Source organism: Rhinopithecus roxellana, chromosome 6 (genome assembly GCF_007565055.1).
Source record: "Rhinopithecus roxellana isolate Shanxi Qingling chromosome 6, ASM756505v1, whole genome shotgun sequence".
Taxonomy (NCBI): domain Eukaryota; kingdom Metazoa; phylum Chordata; class Mammalia; order Primates; family Cercopithecidae; genus Rhinopithecus; species Rhinopithecus roxellana.
The window spans coordinates 3425445-3446512 of record NC_044554.1 but is presented as its reverse complement, the minus strand read 5'-3'; the positions used below and the strand labels follow the sequence as shown (position 1 = coordinate 3446512).

At 50.1% G+C, this 21068-nt stretch overlaps 1 protein-coding gene across 1 annotated transcript in view; it reads right to left on the bottom strand.

Annotated features, from left to right (window-relative positions):
- LOC104671765 (protein tyrosine phosphatase receptor type N2) overlaps positions 1-5478 on the bottom strand; it is a 521621-nt gene extending 516143 nt beyond the window's left edge. The window contains exons 1-2 of the mRNA XM_030932929.1: positions 5351-5478; positions 4124-4203 (exon numbers count right to left, since the gene is read on the bottom strand). Of these exons, the coding sequence (XP_030788789.1) occupies positions 4124-4203; positions 5351-5478 (208 nt within the window). The remainder of the gene's footprint in view (positions 1-4123; positions 4204-5350) is intronic.
- Positions 5479-21068: the final 15590 nt, after the last annotated feature.

Below are 21068 nucleotides of genomic sequence, written 5' to 3'. Positions count from 1 at the left end.
ACACCCTCCATGGCGCCCGGGAGGGAATGCTCGAAGAAACAGCCTGAACTCAGCCTGAAGGAAACTCGGCCAAGCACGGAGCGGATTCCCAGCAATAAACCGATAAACCACAGGCAGCCCCACGGGTCACCAGGCAGGGATCTCTGCAGACTGGGAGCCAGCAAAAGCAAACACTGTTTGTAAAGGATGATTAATTACCTTTCCTTTGAAAGGAGCGATACAAAAATTGATCAGAAATATACTATTTAAGAAGAAACTACCAAGGAAATGAAGAATAAAAAGGATTTTTCTGTTCTGCCAGTTCGACTACGTAACTGAGCCACGGAGATTAGAAGTAGCTACCAGTCATTTCTATGCACTTTGTGGTAGAGTAAGTGCCTCCTTGAGCAAAAACCCACTTATTTTTAATATTCACTAATACCCTGTGCTCATACCCAAGGTCATAAATTAGCAGAATTCCCGGGAAAGCATTGCCTGGGATAAAGAAGAGACTCTGAATAATGAAAAGCAGCTGCACTTCTCATTCGGCATCAATACCACGTGATGTTTGATGGGGACTAATGTGGGATTAACTACACCCCTATTCATTAGGTTTTGTACCATTTTGTATAAAATTAGCAAAATGAATGCCCTTTGAATTCTACCGCCAGGGTGATCTCCCTGCATTAATAAGAGTAGAAGATGTCTGCAGCCTCGGGTCCTCAGGCCCTTGAGGGAACCAGACACAAGCAGCCACTGGGCTTCCAGGCGGCTGGCAGGTGCAGGCAGCACCCAGCACTCCCAAGTAATTTCAACAGCAGGCTCTCGAGTTCCATATGTTGGTGACAAACACAGGCACCACCATATGTCCTTCCAAAGGTGTCCGCCCATCACCATAGGCATTTGTGATGACGCTATTAGGATTCCACATCATCTTTTAAAACTAGAAACCACAAGAAACTCCTTTTGAGTTTGAAACTCTTCCCTGCTATCGCGTCAGCCTGTTTATGTCTCACCTGAAACTCTGTAAGAGGCTTCTCTTCACTGTGCTAAGTGCTTTCCCGAGGCCGATGGGCCAGTCACCGTACTAAGCGCTCTCCTGAGGCCGACGGGGCAGTCACCGTGCTAAGCCCTTTCCCGAGGCCAATGGGCCAGTCACCGTGCTAAGCCCTTTCCTGAGGCCGATGGGGCAGTCACCGTGCTAAGTGCTTTCCCAAGGCCGATGGGCCAGTCACTGTACTAAGCGCTCTCCTGAGGTCGATGGGCCAGTCACCGTGCTAAGCCCTTTCCTGAGGCCGATGGGCAGTCACCGTGCTAAGCGCTCTCCTGAGGCTGACGGGGCAGTCACCGTACTAAGCGCTCTCCTGAGGCTGACGGGGCAGTCACCGTGCTAAGCCCTTTCCCGAGGCCAATGGGCCAGTCACCGTGCTAAGCCCTTTCCTGAGGCCGATGGGGCAGTCACCGTGCTAAGTGCTTTCCCAAGGCCGATGGGCCAGTCACTGTACTAAGCGCTCTCCTGAGGCCGATGGGGCAGTCACCGTGCTAAGCACTCTCCTGAGGCCGATGGGGCAGTCACCGTGCTAAGCCCTTTCCCGAGGCCGATGGGCCAGCATCACACGTGGGCATGTCTACTGCCTAACTGCAAGATCTTTGTGGTCACAAAATTCATTTTTATAATCTCTTGGTTTTTTTGTTTTTTGTTTGTTTTTGAGACAGGGTCTCCCTCTGTGGCCCAGGCTGGAGTCCAGTGGTGCAATCTTGGCTCACTGCAACCTCTGCCTCTTGGGTTCAAGCGATTCTCCCACCTCAGCCTCCCAAGTAGCTGAGATTACAGGTTCACGCCACCACATCCAGCTAATTTTTTTGTATTTTTAGTAGAGATGGGGGGTCTCACCATATTGGTCAGGCTGGTCTCGAACTCCCTACCTCAAGTGATCCGCCCACCTTGGCCTCCTAAAGTGCTGGGTTTACAGGCGTGAGCCACTGTGCCCGGTCAATCTGTTTCTTATATAGCATCAGGCACATTCATGTCAGCATACAATTATTCAAAAATAGTTAAAAAACTAATTCTTTAAAAATTTTGCATGAATGTAAACAATTTTGCACACGTTCAACAAGCAAGAAACATTCCTACTTGCGCAGTCACAGGAGTTAACACGGATGCACTGGTGCAAGCTAGCAAATTCAGGTGTTCAGAAAGTTGTCGATATGAGACTCAACGTACATTTCCTACGTGACTCCCCCTTGGTGCAGCACTTCGATAAATAACACGAACACACTTGAAATGACCGAGAAACTACCTTTCAAATAATCAACCTCATTTTCTCTAGAGAGCCATAAAATAAATCAAAGGTCCTTGTCTGTGAGTACACTGTTACGATTTTTAAAAAGATAACAAGATTGCCATTCCTAGCATCCTTGAGGTCCAGCAAACCTAATTTCAGTGGCGTTGCTCCCCGGTACTGGAGAAACTGCCAATCATGGATAATTATCAATGCATTTTTGCATAATACCTGATCACGGATTTGGTCTTAAATATCTCCAATAATCACTTCTGACGGGGAACTGGAGCAAGCAAAACAGACGTCATGGAGGGAGGGAGCTCCAGCAGCCACGAGGCGCTGAAGCCGTGGCTGGGACCCCCCCGTTCCTTCTTGCGTGGGAGTGTTTGGCATGGATCCCGCTGACTTTCTGTGCCGGGACCGCACTGGACCGCCCAGCTGGATGGAGTAAGGATGCTGGACTGCTTTACCGAGCTGCACCCCAGCTCCTCAAGCCTCACAACAAAGTATGGCAGCAAAATGAGACTGGGGGTTCAACTCTCCACGAACCTTAAATCAGACTGCAGAAGTTTAGTACAACTTTGCAAAGCATTATATTTCAACCACAAATTCTCAGCCCCCTAAATCACCACCTTGAGCAAAGGAGTTACCGAGGGCACGAGGATGTCCCATAAGCAAAACCCACAGCAGCCAAAACAGATAGGACCAGCGATGTGCTCCATCCCGTAGAACACGGCGGCTACTTCCCGCCTTGATTACTCTCATGGGAAAAAGAAATTTCAAGTTTACAGGGCGCCAGTGCAGTGACGCCTCAATCAATGAGAGCTAAGTATCGAAATCCCGAAACAAATCATAGTATTTTGCTGCATTTTACACTGGGAAAAAAAAGACATAAATTTAAGCAAAAAAAAAAAAAAAAAAGGTAAGTTCATAGATTTCGCAATCTAAAGGACTGGCTAAAAGCAAGAGTCATTTCCTGCTGTGGCTGGGTCCATGCGTTCAGCCCCGTCTTATCAATGATTACAGAACGGGAGTGCCCTGCCCACGGAGCAGCCCTCATGCACTGAAAACCACCAAGCTGAGGTTCTGTTATGCTTCCTGTGTTTTTCTTACTAGGCAGGAAGATTAAACAATACATTCTACAAGAGTTTTCAACAAGCTAAAAAAAAAAAAAAAAAAAAGCCAGGTTGACGAAAATACAACATTGTGTCCACCACCCCATTCTGTTCTTCAAGACTGGTGAATAAAGCTTTGTGTTTTTCACTTAATGACAATTATTAATCATATAACAAAGATCACTCAAGCTCTATCTGTAAGTACATCTCAAAAACGTGTGATTTGCAATGCCCAGAACCCTGGGCTGTAAACAGTGAAACTGTCTGGAAGTCAGCCAGTTTTTATTGAAACCTCCAGATCCTTTGTGGTATCTGCCCACCACAGTCAGGAGCAGGGCCAGTGTATGCTCCTGGTCTGGTACAAAACGAAAAACCTCAAAGCAAAATTGCACATGCTCTGTACACACTGGGGTTACTACAAACACGAAATCTCCCTTTTCCAAAAGCTGCACTTGTTCTCCGTCACTTGCAGCCTTGTGTCTCCTGCCTTCTATCTGAGACAGTTCCACGCATCAGGGCAGCCCATCCCTCCCCAAACAGTGAAATCCCAGACGGTGCCCACGGACAGCCACATTGCCCTGCGACTGCCCCCTCGTCCCCGTCACTACACACCAGTTTTCCACGGAAACTGTGACCTTCCTTTGGGTTGCTCCCTGTGGGTACTGTAAGTCTCCCTCTGCCCTGGCTGTGCGTGTACGTTTGCCTGCATGTGTGTGTGTGCACAAATGTGTGTGGAAAGAGCCTCACCTGTGGCCTTCTCCACATCCGCAGTGGTCACGTTCTGGACATTGGCGCTCACTTTGAAGGTCACTGCTGGTCCGAGAACCCTGGAAGGGATAATTTAAAACAAGTTCATAACGAAGTCAACGTGCCACACTGCTTTTCTGAAAACAACATGGAAAACACTGGTGTGTTTTTAAAAACACAAATATCCGAGGCCACCACAGCTCCAGGCATGAACTCCACTGGACATCGGTTTTCTTTCACACCATGACCTTTGTTTCCGTTTGCCAAGAATTCCGTTTTTGGGCTTCGCTTCTCCAAAACACACATCACAGTGTAATATGCTATCCTAAAAAATTCAAATCAACCTCCAAACCCCACAGTAACAAGCAGACATTCTAGCTAGGGATGCTACCTAAAAAATTCTAGCTAGGGAACAAGAAAAGTTGTTATTGAAGCAGATTTTAGTCTTTGGTGCCCAAGGCAGACATATGAATCAAGAGCAGAGAGGAAAGAGACTAGTATTTTTAAAATTCTTTTGACAGGAACCATTTAAAAAACTACCAAAGTCATTAAGAACTACTCTGTATAAAAACAACTGGCAGGGAATTGCTAGACAGGAATCATCAAAATTGTTTGGAGCTTCCTAAATGCTATGTCAACCACAATTTTGAAAAACTACATTACTTTTTAAACCATCTAATTCATCTGAAGACCCCATATGCAGTAGGAACTGGTTATTCTGCCTACAGCCATCTCAAAATGAATTAGGAATCCAGGGTCCGTTCCCAAAGACAGATGGACCGACCCCATGTCCACAGATGACAGCCTAGACAGCTCTTCCCGGAACGGACCCCTTAAATGTCTTCTAAGGAGTAAATCCCCAGCACAGACAGGAAATGCGAAGAGGACCCAATTGAGGTGGGCGATGGCAGCTAAGACTGTTGCCTCCTGGTCCCTGGGAGGTGCCTGCACTCCCATCTAAGCCGTTAAACTGTGGGTACCATGTGGCCCAGGGTCCCTTGCTGTCCCCACTGCAGCCACACACCCTTGCTGACGGGTACAAGCCCAGCTGGTCAGAAGTGCCACAGGTTGGCCGCCTCCCCTCCCTCCCCTGCACCCGCCTACCCTCCCTCCCTCCACCACAGGCTCATCCTAAGGCAGCATATGACACCCAGGCCATGGACGTTGCACCCAAAATCCTTTCAACCTCACATGTATTTGTGATTCAAATATCTGCGCTCATGATACCTTAGTCCCAACCTCTGGTCTTCCTCCCTGGGATTTTTGCTCATTCTCCCGGCCAGGGGCAGCTCCCCCGCGTGCAAGTCCTTGGTGGAGGGTACTGCCGTGTCATTGCGGGGCAGCACAGTTACCATCCTAACACCACGGCCATGGCTGAACATTCCACGTGGAAGTCTTAGCATCACTTTGAACTCAGCGAGGTCTGCCTTGAATCAGCGCCTGCTCTGAGGAGCAAACAGCATTCTAACCTTACGGATATTCCCTTTGGCTTCCTTATGCCAGAAATATCCAGCTAGTCACCAAATTCTGCGGAAACCCTTGGAAAATGTACCACATCCACCACTGTCTCTTGGTTCCCACTGTGATCCTTCTAGTCCAAGCCTGTGCCCTGTCACAGCAGAGCGGAGTGACTTCCTGCGTCCAGCTCTACTGCACGCAAAATGTCCTTGGAAGTCGCCTCCAGAGATGACCACAGAGCAGGAGCTGGTGTCTCCTCGAGCCCAGGTTAAAGTCTCAGCTGCAGGCCCCAGGCCTGTCTACGGTGCCTCGGCTGGGCCCTCTGCTGGTCCCCACTATGGGCCCTCAGATAGGAGGAGGCCACTCCCTCCCTGGACGGCAGCTCTCCTGCCAACGACTCATGAGTGCTGAGTTCTGCCCCCTCTCAAAGCCCGACTCCCGAGTGAGGACTGTGAGAGTGGCCGATCCTCCCTGTCTCCAGAATCTTCCAGCAGGGCCCTGAGTGCCTGACGCTTAGTGCTCAAATGGCACATCAGACGTTTTATAGATGTTTTCCTTCTTCCCGAGCAGAGGAGGGGCTCTTTGAAGCATGATTCCTGCCAGGGCCCCACCCACGCAGAGGACGATCGATTCATATTTGTGACCGGTTCGACATTTCGGTTGAATGGTTTTCTAGAATTAAGAGGAAGTCCTCATTAACACAAGCAGCACTCATGTACCCCCAAAACAGCGCCGAGGACAGAGAGCTCAGCACAGGGCTTCCAGCTTACACACAGCTTCTGTGAAACTGCGCGTCTTGACCACATCTGAAGATTCCCTGACAGATGGGATTGGAATTTCCTAAACCTAATTTTTCCCTCAGGTGCTGAAAGTTCCCTCTAAGGGCTGTGAGGAGGAGGTTCTTGGTTTCTCAGAGTCCAAAAACCCAGCCGCCTGTGCTATGAAGAAGCATGTGACCGATACGTGGCCCGGTCTTTCCCGGTGGGGGCTGCAGGAGGGGCCCACATAGCCCGCGCCCTCCCTCACATGCAAGCCGAGCGTCGCCATCGCGTGGGGCCATGGTGGTCGCCAGGGAGTGCTCCTGACACCCTCGGGGCATATCTCGCAGGCGGTGAGCACCCAGTGACCTCCGCTGTCAGCACCAGCGAGACCCAGGGGCCGGTGGCCACGATGCGCTGAGCCCTGGCTCTGGCCCTTGGGCTCTCAGGAACCCTGTGGGAGGACGGGGCATGAGGAGCCATCTCCAGAGAAGACTCAGAGGGTGGTAACGTGACCCCACCTGCACAACCTTCCCTAACTTGGATACACGCAAGCTCTTCCCTCAAACCCACAGCGGCTGCCCTGATGTGGGAGGAAGTCTCCATCCCGAGGCCCCGCTGCAGGTCTGACTCCGTGAGTCACTGTTCTGTGGCCCTCCTGGGCCTTTCCGCTGGGCCTCAGTTTACTCAGCTGTCAAGTGCGGCAAGACCCACAGGTCCTCTTGGACTTGCTCTGCCTAGGAGACTCTGGTTTTCAATAAACTCTGGTGCCCAGGCCCGGCGGGTCTGCAGTAAACAGGGGTGACACTGGGTGCTCCAGAGCTGAGCTGCTGGCTCTGTCCCCAGCACCATCAGCAGCAGAGATTCCTCCCCGCAGGAAGAACTTGCCCTGGCATTTGTTACCACCCCGCCCCCCACCCACGTCTGCTGTGCAGGTGGCAGATGGCTGAGTGCTGTGTGGTCCAGGTGAGAGGCTTCTGGGGAGGGAGTAAGGTCAGCCTCCCCACCAACTTCTTTCTAACCAGGCAGCCTTGGTTGTCTCTGCCATCTTGTTGAGCTTTCTGTCTTTTTAGACATTTGGGGGAAATTGAGTGAATCCCATGTGCTTATTGCTGGCCTAAAAAGGGGACTTTCTGTGCTAATCAGGAAATAAAAAGGAAAACACGGATGCCTGGAGCCTGCAGAGTCTCTTAGGAGCAAGCATCGCACCTGGCGTTACAGCTCTCGGGGAGAAGGCAAGTTTTTCTTGAGCACGTTTGCTTCCTGACAACAGGCGTCTGTCACACACGGCGTGTCGGGCATACGCGTACCAGATCTACCGCAGTTAAAGCGGCAGCAAAGAATTAGGGTTACGATCCGGTAAAAATTATCGAGGCAGACATGTGGAAACCCAGACATTAAGTTATATGGAAACATCCGGGTTTAACGAAGAAACAATTATTAATTTTTACTTTCAGATTTTCATTCAGATTCAGCAAACAATGACTGAGAATACTACACTCAGTTCTCACTCTTCCACGCAGCTGTGTCCTCCAAAGTCATCAGAAAGCAGATACTGAGCCATTGTTCCTAAGGGAAACAGGGTGAGGCTCCTGTGAGCCTCTGGACAGTGTTTTGTCAACTGATGGGCATATTACCTTGTTTTATGTGTGTTTCTACTCAGACTCATTGAATGTGTGTGGTTGAGTTATGAATGCCGAGCTCACAGCATGCCCCCACGACGCCCATCCACACCCACGACGCCCATCCACACCCACGACGCCCATCCACACCCACGACGTCCATCCACACTGACGCCCACCCACACTGACGCCCACCCACACGTGCGACATCCACCCACGCCCGTGACGTCCACCCACGCGCACGACGCCCTTCCACACCCACGACGCCTATCCACACCGGTGCCCACCCATGCGCGTGACGCCCACCCATGCCCGCAACGCCCACCCACGCACACGACGCCCGTCCACACCCACGACGCCTATCTACACCGATGCCCACCCACGCGCGTGACGCCCACCCACGCCCGCGATGCCCACGCACGCGCACGACGCCCATCCACACCCACGACGCCCATCCACACTGACGCCCACCCACACTGACGCCCACCCACACGTGCGACATCCACCCACGCCCGCGACGTCCACCCACGCACACGACGCCCGTCCACGCCCACGACGCCTATCCACACCGGTGCCCACCCATGCGCGTGACGCCCACCCACGCCCGCAACGCCCACCCACGCGCACGACGCCCGTCCACACCCACGACGCCCATCCACACCCACAACGCCCATCCACACTGACGCCCACCCACACGCGTGACGTCCACCCACGCCCGCGACGTCCACCCACGCGCACGATGCCCGTCCACGCCCACGACGCCTATCCACACAGGTGCCCACCCATGCGCGTGACGCCCACCCACGCCCGCGACGTCCACCCACGCGCACGACGCCCATCCACACCCACGACGCCTATCTACACCGATGCCCACCCACGCGCGTGACGCCCACCCACGCCCACGATGCCCACCCACGCACACGACGCCCGTCCACACCCACGACGTCCGTCCACGCGCAGGACGCCTGTCCACGCGCACGACGCCCATCCACACGGATGTCTTCTCCATCAGGCATGTTGTCACCATGTGTCCCAGCCTCACACACAATTAGCACACTTCCTTCCCATTCCTGCTTCGACTTTGAAGCATACTGTGAAATTCTTCATGGCCCCTTCTCCACCAGGCACTCCTTACACAGTGCTCACCTATCGAATTACGGACTTGCTTAGAAATTCCAGGGGCCAATCTTCAAACAGAACAGGCAGAGAGACCCAGCTGCAGAATCCTCTGCTGAGTGGGAGTTAGGAACAGGTAGCCCACCGCTCCCAGACTGAAGTCACAATGACACAAACGAGGCCTCCACACGTGATGAGATAACCATCAGAAAGACACACAGCCCGGCATTCTCCTGCACACACAGCTCCATGCCTTCTCCTCCTTAAACCCCTCACTCAGCCAAAAAGGGGGAATGATCTGTTAAAGGCATGAGCCTGGCCATTCCCTAACTGCCAGCATTTGAGTCATAACTGCTTTCCTCCGCCCACCCCTCACTCTCATGTTTTCAGCCTCTGAGTGGCAAACAGCGGACTTGAGCCAGTTACAACACTAGGAACACAGTCAGCATTCAGCACTATTTAAACAACAAAACCACCAACGAAAAGCACAAAAAATGTGGAAAATGTGGCACTCAATAGACGATGAAGAGGAGCCGTATTTTACAGTATGAGCTGAAACGAGAAGGCAGGGCTCTCCTTTCCCACCGAGCACGGGCGCCTCAGGCAACCTGGACCTCACGGCTCTGTGTGTGTCCAGGAACGACTTTGGCATAAGCATTGATTTGGGGATTACAAATTAATCACAAATACAGAATCTGCGAATGATCAGGATCATCTACCGCCTAGCATCTGTGTTGAAGTGCTTTCACACACATCAACAACCTTATTATCTTCTTCACATTTTACAGTTTTATACTGTAGAGAGGATGGGAGCACTGGAGCTTACAAGACTTGTGATCCAATTGTTTGTTTAGCCGCCACTTCCTCATGGGGCAATTTTGCGTGTTACATTATTTACCCTGTAAAATCAGGGGAAGAAGACAAACCGTGCAGGGCTGTTGGAGGATCGGGCAGGAGAGTCGACATGTGACAGGGTTCCCTCGGAACTACAGCTGTCGGTCTGTGCCCTGCTCAGGAGGGGTCTGCTCCTCCTCTGAATTCTTCCATAAAATCTACTCTCTAAATTGACTGTGCCTTGTGTGGGTTCACGCAGTCCCCATACACTGTACTGCTTTCTGGGGGAGCCTGGTTGCTTTCCTTCTGGAAGGACGCAGTTGAGACAAGGCAGGAGATTGTCTCTTTCCAGACTCTGGACAGTGGAGTGCAGATCTCATGAGGAATCTGTAAATGGCCACTTCAAGGCAGATCTTGAGAGTGTCATCCCAACGGTTGTGCCAGGCACACCTATGGTAAGGAGCATCTGATCTAAGAGCATGTGGAATTTCTGAGTCATTGTTCCTGGGAGAACCATCCACCTTTTGACATTCAAATTCACATATTGTGAAAGGTGACTCCTATTTATGGTGGAAGAAATGCCAAAAAGGAATGCTGCCCACTCAGATGCAAACCCTTCTTCCCCTGATGAAAGAGGGCGTCTTCACACACATCCTTCTTCCCCTGATGAAAGAGGGAGTCTTCACACAAGTCCTTCTTCCCCTGATGAAAGAGGGAGTCTTCACACTCATCTGCAGCCTAGAGCCCTCAGAGGTGTGATACTCGAACAATGTGTTCACATGGGTCCTATGAAGAATATATTAGGAGAAACAAAAGCTATTTATTGCCACTAGGAGTCATCTCCCAATTAGGCTGGAAATAACATGAAAAAATATATCCCTGAGATTCTACAGAATTCACTGACTTAAAACTACCCTTAACCAAAATAAGCAAACCATATATGTTGTACATAGATAAGAGATCATTTCATCACTGTAATCTTAGCTATAGTTACCTCTATCTTAAATATCATTCCATTTATTCCTGAGTTACCACTCAGTGGTTCTATTTGATAGTTTACTACATACTGATAATTGCTCATTTCTTGTTATGGTCATAAAACATGCCAACAAAGAAGAGAAGTGGCATCTAGCATTTTAACACTGATTTTATTGCTTGTGTTCTAGGATACTCCTATTACTCAAGACTTATGAGGCAAACATATGAGCCCTCCACCAACCAGACTATTTATAAGAGTTCTGCGTAAAAGGCCTTTTCTTAACTAGACTATTTGGAAATCTCTTTTTCCCCTACTTTTATGAGTGAAATAATTTAAATTTAATTATTTATATATAATTAAATATAATTATCTGCCTTTAGAACATCAATATACTGATGTACTGATATTTGTCATCTTAGCAATCATGCATCTCAAGGTGATTTTCTGAATATTAGTTTTCAGGACATGACACTCTAACCACAGAAAACACTGAGCTCCATCTGTTCTTAGACCAGCCATCCAGTTGAGAATGCAGAAGATGAACAAATCTCTGACAAAAGCTTCCATGTTTCGGAAATGGTTTTCCATAAGAACTGAGGCTTCCGTTTGGTTGCGTTACTCTGGGAGTTGTTATTTCTCTCTAGTAATGACTTAGACATAACACAGGCTTATTTGTATCAAGTCAACCTATAAGGGCTACAATAAATGTAACACATTTGACTAGATTTTTCCAAATAGCAGCAGTGAAGAAGTTTGTAGTCAGTTTAAATAAAGATAAGCCTCAGGTACTAGATTCCTTTGACTTTTTGTGGATAAAAAGAAGACAGCCAAGGCACATATGGCAAGAAATATAGTTTTAAAGTTAACCATTTAATGTTGATGCTTTATGACCACCATAAAAGTAAATGCTTCTCTTTTCAACTGGTGAATTTTCTTGAAAGTAGTTTAGAAATGAAAAAAAGAAAACTTCTGTAGACTGTTTTTGTTTGTTAATTTTACTAGCATGCTCTCTGTTGGCTTGACAGACTGACCTGTGCTTTGTCTATTTGACACCTGGATTTGGGGTGAAGCCTATAACATGAATAGATGGGTGGGTGAGGGATAGGTGATAGACAGATGGGTAGAGAGATGGGTGGGTGGGTGGGTGAGGGATAGGTGATAGATGGACGGGTAGAGAGATGGTTGGGTGGGTGGGTGGGTGAGGGATAGGTGATAGATGGATGAGTAGAGAGATGGTTGGGTGGGTGGGTGAAGAATAGGTGATGGATGGGTAGAGAGATGGCTGGGTGGGTGAATGGGTGAGGGATAGGTGACGGATGAGTAGAGAGATGGTTGGGTGGGTGAGGGATAGGTGATAGATGGACGGGTAGAGAGATGGTTGGGTAGGTGGGTGAGGGATAGGTGATAGATGAATGGGTAGAAAGATGGGTGAGTGGGTGGGTGGGTGGCGGATAGGTGATAGATGGATGAGTAGAGAGATGGTTGTTTGGGTGGGTGGGTAGGTGAAGAATAGGTGATAGATGGATGGGTAGAGAGATGGCTAGGTGGGTGGATGGGTGAGGGATAGGTGACAGATGGGTAGAGAGACGGTTGGGTGGGTGGGTGAGGGATAGGTGACAGATGGATGGGTAGAGAGACGGTTGGGTAGGTGGGTGAGGGATAGGTGACGGATGGGTAGAAAGATGGGTAGGTGAGTGGGTGAGGGATAGGTGATAGATGGATGGGTAGAGATTGTTGGGTGGGTGGGTGGGTGAGGGATAGCTGATGGATGAGTAGAGAGATGGTTGGTTGGTTGGGTGGGTGGATGGGTGAGGGATCAGTGACAGATGGATGGGTAGAGAGATGGGTGGGTGGGTGGGTGGATGGGTGAGGGACAGGTGATAGATGGTTGGGTAGAGAGATGGGTGGGTAAGGGATAAGTGATAGATGGATGGGTAGAGAGATGGCTGGTTGGGTGAGTGGGTGGGTGGGTGAGGGATAAGTGATGGATGGGTAGAGAGATGGTTGGGTGAGTGGGTGGATGGATGAGTAGATGGGTGAATACATATATATATATGTACATATCCACCATATATGTATATATATCCACCATATATATATCCACCATATATGTATATATCCACCATATATATATATATATATATATATATATGTATGTATGAGTTGGTGAGTGGGTGGGAGGGAGGATTGGGTGGATGGATGGGTAGATGAATGGGTGGATAGATGAGTGGGTGGATGGGTGGTTGGGTAGGTGGGTGGATGGATGGATGGGTGGGTGGAGAGCTGGATAAGTGGATAGATGCATGGGTGGATGGCTGGATGGATGCATGAGGAGGTAGACGGATGGATGAAAAATTGATGGGTGGGTGGTTTGGTGGAGATATGTATTTATTGCTTATATTAATTCAAACATAATTAGAGACTTTCTCAAAATACTGTCTATAGCTTAAGAATCATTTTGCATTAAACTCTTCTCATCTTGTGGACTATACATTTCGTGAATTGCTCATTCCATTTTTTTACTCAGTAGTATGTTCAGAGAAATATAGTGCCAATACAGATTTCAAAATTATCAAACAAAATCATAATGATTTAAGAGACTTACTATATCTGGCTGAACATAATTTGAGGCCAGGTAAAACCTGGGAGAATTCGCTACACACAGTACATGTTTTAGGGGCACCCTAAAGCCAGCCCCTCAGCCTTGAGGCAGAGGCACAGGGGAACTGCCAAGAAGCCGGCCCTGTGTCTGGCCTTGAGTGGGTGCAAACCGAGATAGCACGTGGCTGTGGTGCTGACTAACAACTGCAAAATTTAGACCTAAGCCAATTCGTTTGGCAATGCCCTATTTCATAGATGAATAAGTGAAGTTTTAGGTACTAGCTCCAAACAGTCCAGTTTTAATATCAACGCCACCACTGCAATCACGACTCGGCATTCTCGGCTGAGAGCCTTCTGCGAGGCACGAGGATAAGTGACAGACCCCCCCCCCCCGCAGGCCTGCACCACGGCCCTGTCCTGACTGTCACGGGACCGACCCCCACACCGTAGACCCCCAAGCAGGCCTGCACCACGGCCATTTCCCGCTCTCTCGCTGGACCGACCCCCACACTGTAGACCCCCACGCAGGCCTGCACCACTGCCCTTTCCTGCTCTCTCGCCAGACCGACCCCCACACCGTTTCTGCTTTTGCTCCCCAAATTACTCCTGATGATAACTTGCCTCCTCCAGTCTTGTTCCTTGTTCACTGGCGTCCCTCACTCTAGGGAAGCCCACAGCTTGGTGCTGGGCTAATCCAAGCTGCCAACAGAAAACCAATAAAAAATGAGCTCATGTCTGGCTGCTACAGAATTTTCTTTGCATGCCTCATTCCATCTATGTCTTCTTACAGAGGAGATGCCGGGACCATAAAACTCCGGAATTCCACGTGGATAGCACAATGCATGCCTACTTCCCTAACACACACTTTTCATTTATCACATTTCCTGCACAACTGTATATTCCTGCCTCCCATACATGAGGCACTAACTTCCCAAAACATCTAGCCTGAGAGCTTTCAAAGGAGGAAGAACAGAGACCCAATTCCTATTTGAATGTATGAGGAGACAAAGACACATAAAGGTATTGCAAGATAATTTAACATCATGCAAGCCTTAATGAAAACATAGTTATTGATGATGCTTTATTTTCTTAAAGCATTGAGCAACTGCATTACTGTGCAGACTGTCTCTTGTTTGCAATTGCTTTGCCATTACATGGGATTTGGGAAATCCTTTCTGTGCCAGGGAATGCCTTGCCCCATAGTTTTCTCATGGAGTATTTGGAAGGAAACAGATTGTTCAACATGTATGCTTTGCCTTTGAACTTTAGACACATTTGCCTCGTTTGAAATTCTACTGCAGCCTGTTAACACCTGCTGGGTGGTATGACTGGTACCAAGAGAAGACCCTTGTTCCCCCAGCACAGGGGTGGGCTGGGTCTCACCAGGAGCAGCAGAAAGCTCACCATTCCTGAAGGACCAGAGCCGCCCCATCTGTGTTTTTTTGTTTTGTTTTGTTTTTGTTTTTGAGACGGAATCTCATACCATCACCCAGGCCGCAGTGCAATGGCGTGATCTCAGCTCACTACAACCTCTGACTCCCAGGTTCAAGCAATTCTCCTGCCTCAGCTTCCTGAGTAGCTAGGATTACAGGCACCTGGCACCATGCCCAGCTTTTTTTTTTTTTTTTTTTTTTTTTTTTTTTTTTTTTGTATTTTTAGTAGAGACGGGGTTTCACTATGTTGGTCAGGCTGGTCTTGAACTCCTCAGCTTGTGGTCTGCCCACCTCGGCCTCCCAAACTGCTGGGATTACAGGCATGAGCCACTGTGCTCGGCCCCCATCTGTGCTTTCTATTGCAGCTTCGCTCTCATGATGGTTAAGGATTAATGAGCTACACAAACAAATGACTGAATTATTAGTGACTAACATTTAGAAATAGAAGCATTCACCCAAGAGTTAGGACCAAGGCTTTTTCCTGAAGCCTCAGCAGCTTGGCCACAGCCTTTGGTGCTTGCTGTAGGACAGACAGCAAAGGTGAGAACCCCTCCCCCTGAGAGTGCTCCTGGGGCTCCACTGCACAGTCCCCACCATCCCTCAGGGTCTTCTGGGCACTGTGGCTCACTCTGGTTTTGTTTCTTGTTTTGCTTTTGTTTATCTGGATGCTCAGGCTGCTAACTCCCAAAGGCAACTGCCAGCCTTCATACAACTCCAGTTTGCAATCCCAAATGAAATGTAATGCACGCTCATGGGCCAGCATCCGTGGTGGGAGGAGCCGCTGGGTCCTGTAACTGGGGCGGGTTTATATTCCTCCCTGCCCTGGGTTGCAGGTCTCAGTCTTTCCTGCAGGAGGTGAGTCCAGAATAACCTGCCTCGCCCATCTGCCCCGAAGCCTCCTGCAATCAGCTCATCCACAGCTTCTCTGACTGGAGAGACACATTCAGCAGAGTGAAGTGATTTTTGTTTCGTCCTGGTGAGAAAAATAAGAATAATGCCAAGCGGGGTATCTAGTATTGGCGGCGTAGGTCATAAGTAAAATGCATATTTTATCACAGTGTTTGGTGTCATTTCAATATCAATCTAACTTGTTCCTGTGTTTACATACTTCTTGGCTTAGACATTATTTTAATAATGTATCTGGAAAGCTACCCTTTATTTGGTGCTAAGTATCTGCACACGCAGAGCATTTAATTCTCACAACTCTGACGTAGACATCGTCTCTACTCCACGGAGGAGCATGCTGAGGCCGGAAATCTGCCCAGGGTCTCACGGCAAGTTGAGAAAAATGGAGTCAAACCCATGTGCCTTTGAATCCAGAGCCTGTCCACTCTTTCATGGAATCATTCCTTCACTCATTCAACAAATAAGCCCCTGTTATGGGCCAGACACTGTTCTAGTCACTGATGACACATAATTGAGCAATAGAGATCAAGGCCCTGCCTTCAAGGAGTGTAGGAGTGTACACTTTCTGGTTCTGGTTTTGCAGAGACGAGGTCTTGCTCTGTTGCCCTGGCTGGTCTCAAACTCCTGGCCTCCAGTGATCCTCCCACTTCAGCCCCCAAAGTACTGTGATTACAGGCATGAGCCACTGCACCCGGCCAGGTGATGAAGATTCAAGTCCTATGGGTGTCACTACAAGAAAGCTCAGAGCTGCCTGGGAAACTCCTCATTACCTGATATCCAGTACCCAAATCCAGCATTTACCCAATGCTTCACACTTGAAGTGCATTGAAAAGTCTAGAGAAAAGAATGGGTTCTTCTTGCCAATCTGATTCCACTAACAGTAGAAATTAGAGTGTTTTTTTCCTAACAACAATGGAATAGTGCAGTTGTCCAGCTAACACGTATTGCAAACCTCCACAGCAGGCACTATTCTAGTTTTTCCTAGAGTCTCTCCAACCCTGTCATGGCCTGACGATCATAGGCATCATTTGTGGGGTCCTTTGTTGAAGAATTGTAAGAGTCTCAAGATGATACCAGCAAAGTATGAACTATGTGTGGAGCCTCTAAGAGCTGGGTCCCAGCCACATGCCCAGGCCACCTGCATCCTTGTGGGGAAACTGAGGCTCAGGAAAATAAGGAACCTGCTGTCCTCCTAAATGGTCACATCATTTTCACACTAGGAAACAAGGCTCCATCAATATTTTAAACACAAATATCTTCAATCAAATCATGGGGTTCATTTAACCTGAGAAATGCCATCCTTCACTCAGAGTATTTGCAAATCCACAGTGGTCTTCCCTTGTTGTCTCATCTTAAAGATGGGATGGAGGAGTTTTGAGGTACTGTGACATTTCCTTGACATTCCTTATTTCCAGGAAAACCTCATGTCGCTGTCTGGAGCCACTGGCTTGCACCTTTGCAATTGCTTGCAGTATTCAGACAGGGTACTGAAGAGGAAGCCTGGGCTCCGTCTGGGAAGGAATTACATAACATGAGGCCCCATTCCCCTCCTTCCTCACTTGGCAAATCCAGACACAGGTGGAACAGGTGGCAACATTGCCAGTGAGGGCCGGAGTCTGCAGGTGGTGGATACGCCACATCGAGATGCAAATGCCATTTACCCAGACCCTCCCCTGGGGCTCCTGGGAGTTTCTCACTGCTGGGGGCTCTTGGCTTTGAGTGGTATTACTAACCCACAGCACTGTCGCTGCAGTTGTTAATCTGCGCTGCCCTGATGTGCGGACAAAATTATCCAGGGCTTCACAGTCATCGAGGCTACTGGGAAAACCCAGGGAATGAAGGACCGTTCTCACCCCTCACAGGATTCCTGCTGCCTACAACGTCTTGGTAAATCTCTTATGCACGGGGACAAGACTAGCAGCAAAAATAATCACAATTCTGCCCCTGGAAACTGAAACATACTTTCCAGAAGTTTCCCTGCAAACCCCAGAGACCCCTCCCACTGGCGGGGGGAGAGGGGCAAGCATGGAGAAGGGGCCGGGGCAGCACTGGGGTCGCTGCAGGATGGAGCAGGCCAGGCATCTCCCGTGCCCTGTGCACAGAGAAGACCCCAACGAGAAGCATCAGGGTTGAGAATTCCCACTGCTGCCTCTTCGGTAACGACACCGTATTCATCAATCCAGTAAATCACGCAGATGAGAAAGTAAAGGCTTCTCGCACCAGGAGAGCACATGAAGATTGATCACAGAATTGGGCTGCGTGCCCCGAACATCCCGGCAGATCCAGGACCGCACGTGGCTGATGTCGGGGCTCAGCCGAAGCCGTCTGGGAAAGAACTGACACAGAGCCCGTCTCACTGTGGACTGAGGGGGCTCCTGGGAATGTGTCTTTGGCATTCTTTTTCCCGGGAGTGCTGCCCACCTCACCGAGATTCTGCGGAAGGCGGCCTGGCATCAATCACTGCCGCGGCAGACAGCCACAATCGCGTTGTAAAACCCGGCTGCGGTCACTGCGGGTCTGCTGGCATAATTACATCACATGCAAATGCAGTTTTAATGGTCTCTAATGATGTCATAAGAAATAATGGGATTTATTTGACAGCTACATAACCACTAACAAAACATATTCAGCGTAACTAGCACTTCCACAAAACCGCAGGGGAGTCTGAGAGTGGCAGCTCGCGCATCCTGTCCGTCTCTTTCCCTTTCCTGGAACGCTGAGCAGCTCTGAGAACATGCTCTGACAGCAGCACCGCCTGACTGTGTCGGCGCCCATCAGAGTTGCTCCCCTCCCTGAGACACCAACGAGGCACAGTCCACACCCCCCTCCATCCCTCAAGCTGGTGCATTTGCCAAGTGTGTGCCCGGGGCTGCTGGGCCGGGTGAGGCACAGGACACTGAGGTAAGGCTTGTGCGCTCCACTGCACTTGAGCACACAGGCACACAGGCACCAGAACGCAAGACCCAGGTGTGGGGCAGCCTCCGCCTGGCCAGGACTGGGGACCTTGGAGAAGGTGCTGGACACAGCAAGGATCAGACTTCAGCTCTGATATGTGGGCAGGGGGATCCCGCAGGTGAGGCCACCAGGGAGGCTCCCTGGGGAAGAGGCGGAGAGGTCCAGATTCTCGAAGGCTCTCAGGGACGGGCAGCGGGACTCGGGTTTGACTCTGTAGGAAAGAGGGGGCCGCTGTGTCCTGAGGCAGGAGAAGACTGGAGAATGATATTTACCGAGAACTGCATCTGGCGAAGCCCAGCCTGCTCCCGGAGAGCGGAGAAGCCCGGTGTGCTCAGAATCCATCCTCTGACAGTGAAGGCGGTGGCTGGGAGGGCCAGGCGCAAGGAGCGGGCCAGGCGAGGCCCACCTGCTCTGTGAAGCCAGAGGCTCCCCGAGGCAGCACCTCCTCTGCCCGCCCTGGCCTGGCGTCTGCCAACCCCACCATTTTGCTGAGACTGCGAAGGTGAATGGTATGCTTGGGCTCCATGACTGGAAGAAGGATGTTTATTTCGTGAACACATGAGGCTCCTTACGGGAGAGGAGTGGGAGAGGTGAAGCAAAGCGTGACCAACAAGGAGCTGGGGAGAAAGAGAAAGTAAGGAAGCAGTGGGGGAGGAGAGCGGGGCTGGGGGGAGGGCCGGAGAAGAGAGAAGATGGTAAAAGGTGACAGTGCGGGGTTCCTGGGTCCTTGAGGGGAACCGGGCTACTCAGCCTTGAAGACCTGCTTCTTCTCTGGCTTCATCCCTGGGTTCCACATCCCCAGCTGCCTCCCCTTCCCCCACCCCCCGACATCCTCGGCTGCCTCCCCTTCCTCCCCCACATCCCTCCTGCCTCCCCTTCCCCCCTCAACATCCCCAGCTGCCTCCCCTTCCTCCCCCAACATCCCTCCTGCCTCCACTTCCCCCCTCAACATCCCTGGCTGCCTCCCCTTCCTCCCCCAACATCCCTCCTGCCTCCCCTTCCTCCCCTCAACATCCCCGGCTGTCTCCCCTTCCTCCCCCAAAATCCCTCCTGCCTCCCCTTCCTCCCCTCAACATCCCCAGCTGCCTCCCCTTCCTCCCCCAAAATCCCTCCTGCCTCCCCTTCCTCCCCTCAACATCCCCAGCTGCTTCCCCTTCCTCCCCCCACATCCCTCCTGCCTCCCCTTCCTCCCCCCACATCCCCAGCTGCCTCCCCTTCCTCGCCCACATCCCTCCTGCCTCCCCTGCCTCTCCTGCATCCCGGCTGCCTCCCCTTCCTCCCCCCACATCCCTCCTGCCTCCCCTTCCTCCCCCCACATCCCAGGCTGCCTTGCCTTCCTCCGCTGACATCCCCTTCTTTCCCCCGCTCCCATCAGTGGTCATGCTTCACTTCCTCTCCCCACTCCTCCCTCATAAGGATCGTTGTGTTCATGAAATAAACTCATTCCTTATTTCATTTTATATCTTCCATAGGTTTTGGGGAACAGGCAGTGTTTGGTTACTTGAGTAAGTTATCTGGTAGTGATGTGTGAGATTTTGGTGCAACCATCACCCAAGCAGTGTGCACTGAATCCAATGTGTGGTCTTCTATCCCTCACCCTCCTGCCACCCATTTCCCCAAGCCCCAAAGTCCACTGTGTCATTCTTAAGCCTTAGCATCCTCACAGCTTAGCTCCCACTTATGAGTGAGAACATGCGATGTTTGGTTTTCCATTCCCGAGTTACTTCATTTAGAATAATTGTCCCCAGTTCCATCCAGGTTGATGGGCATTTGGGTTGGTTCCATATTTTTGCAATTGTGAATTGTGCTGCTATAAACATGTGTGCAAGTATTTTTCTCAGATAATGACTTCTTGTCCTCCAGGGAGACACCCAGAAGTGGGACTGCTGGATCAAATGGTGGTTCTACTTTAAGTTCTTGAAGGAATCTCCACACTGTTTTCCATAGCGGCTGTACTAGTTTACATTCCCACCAGCAGGGTGGAAGTGTTTCCTGATCACCACATCCACACCAGCATCTACTGTTTCTTGATTTTTTGATTATATGCATTCTTGCAGGAGTGAGGTGGCATCACATTGTGGTTTTGATTTGAATTTCCCTGATCATGAGTGATGTGGAGCATTTTTCCATGTGTTTGTTGGCCATTTGTGTATCTTCTTTTGAGAATTTTCTATTCATGTCTTTAGCCCATTGTTTGATGGGACTGTTTGTTAATCTTGCTAATATGAGTTCTTTGTAGAGTCTGGATATTAGTCTTTTGTTGGATATATACATCATGAAGAT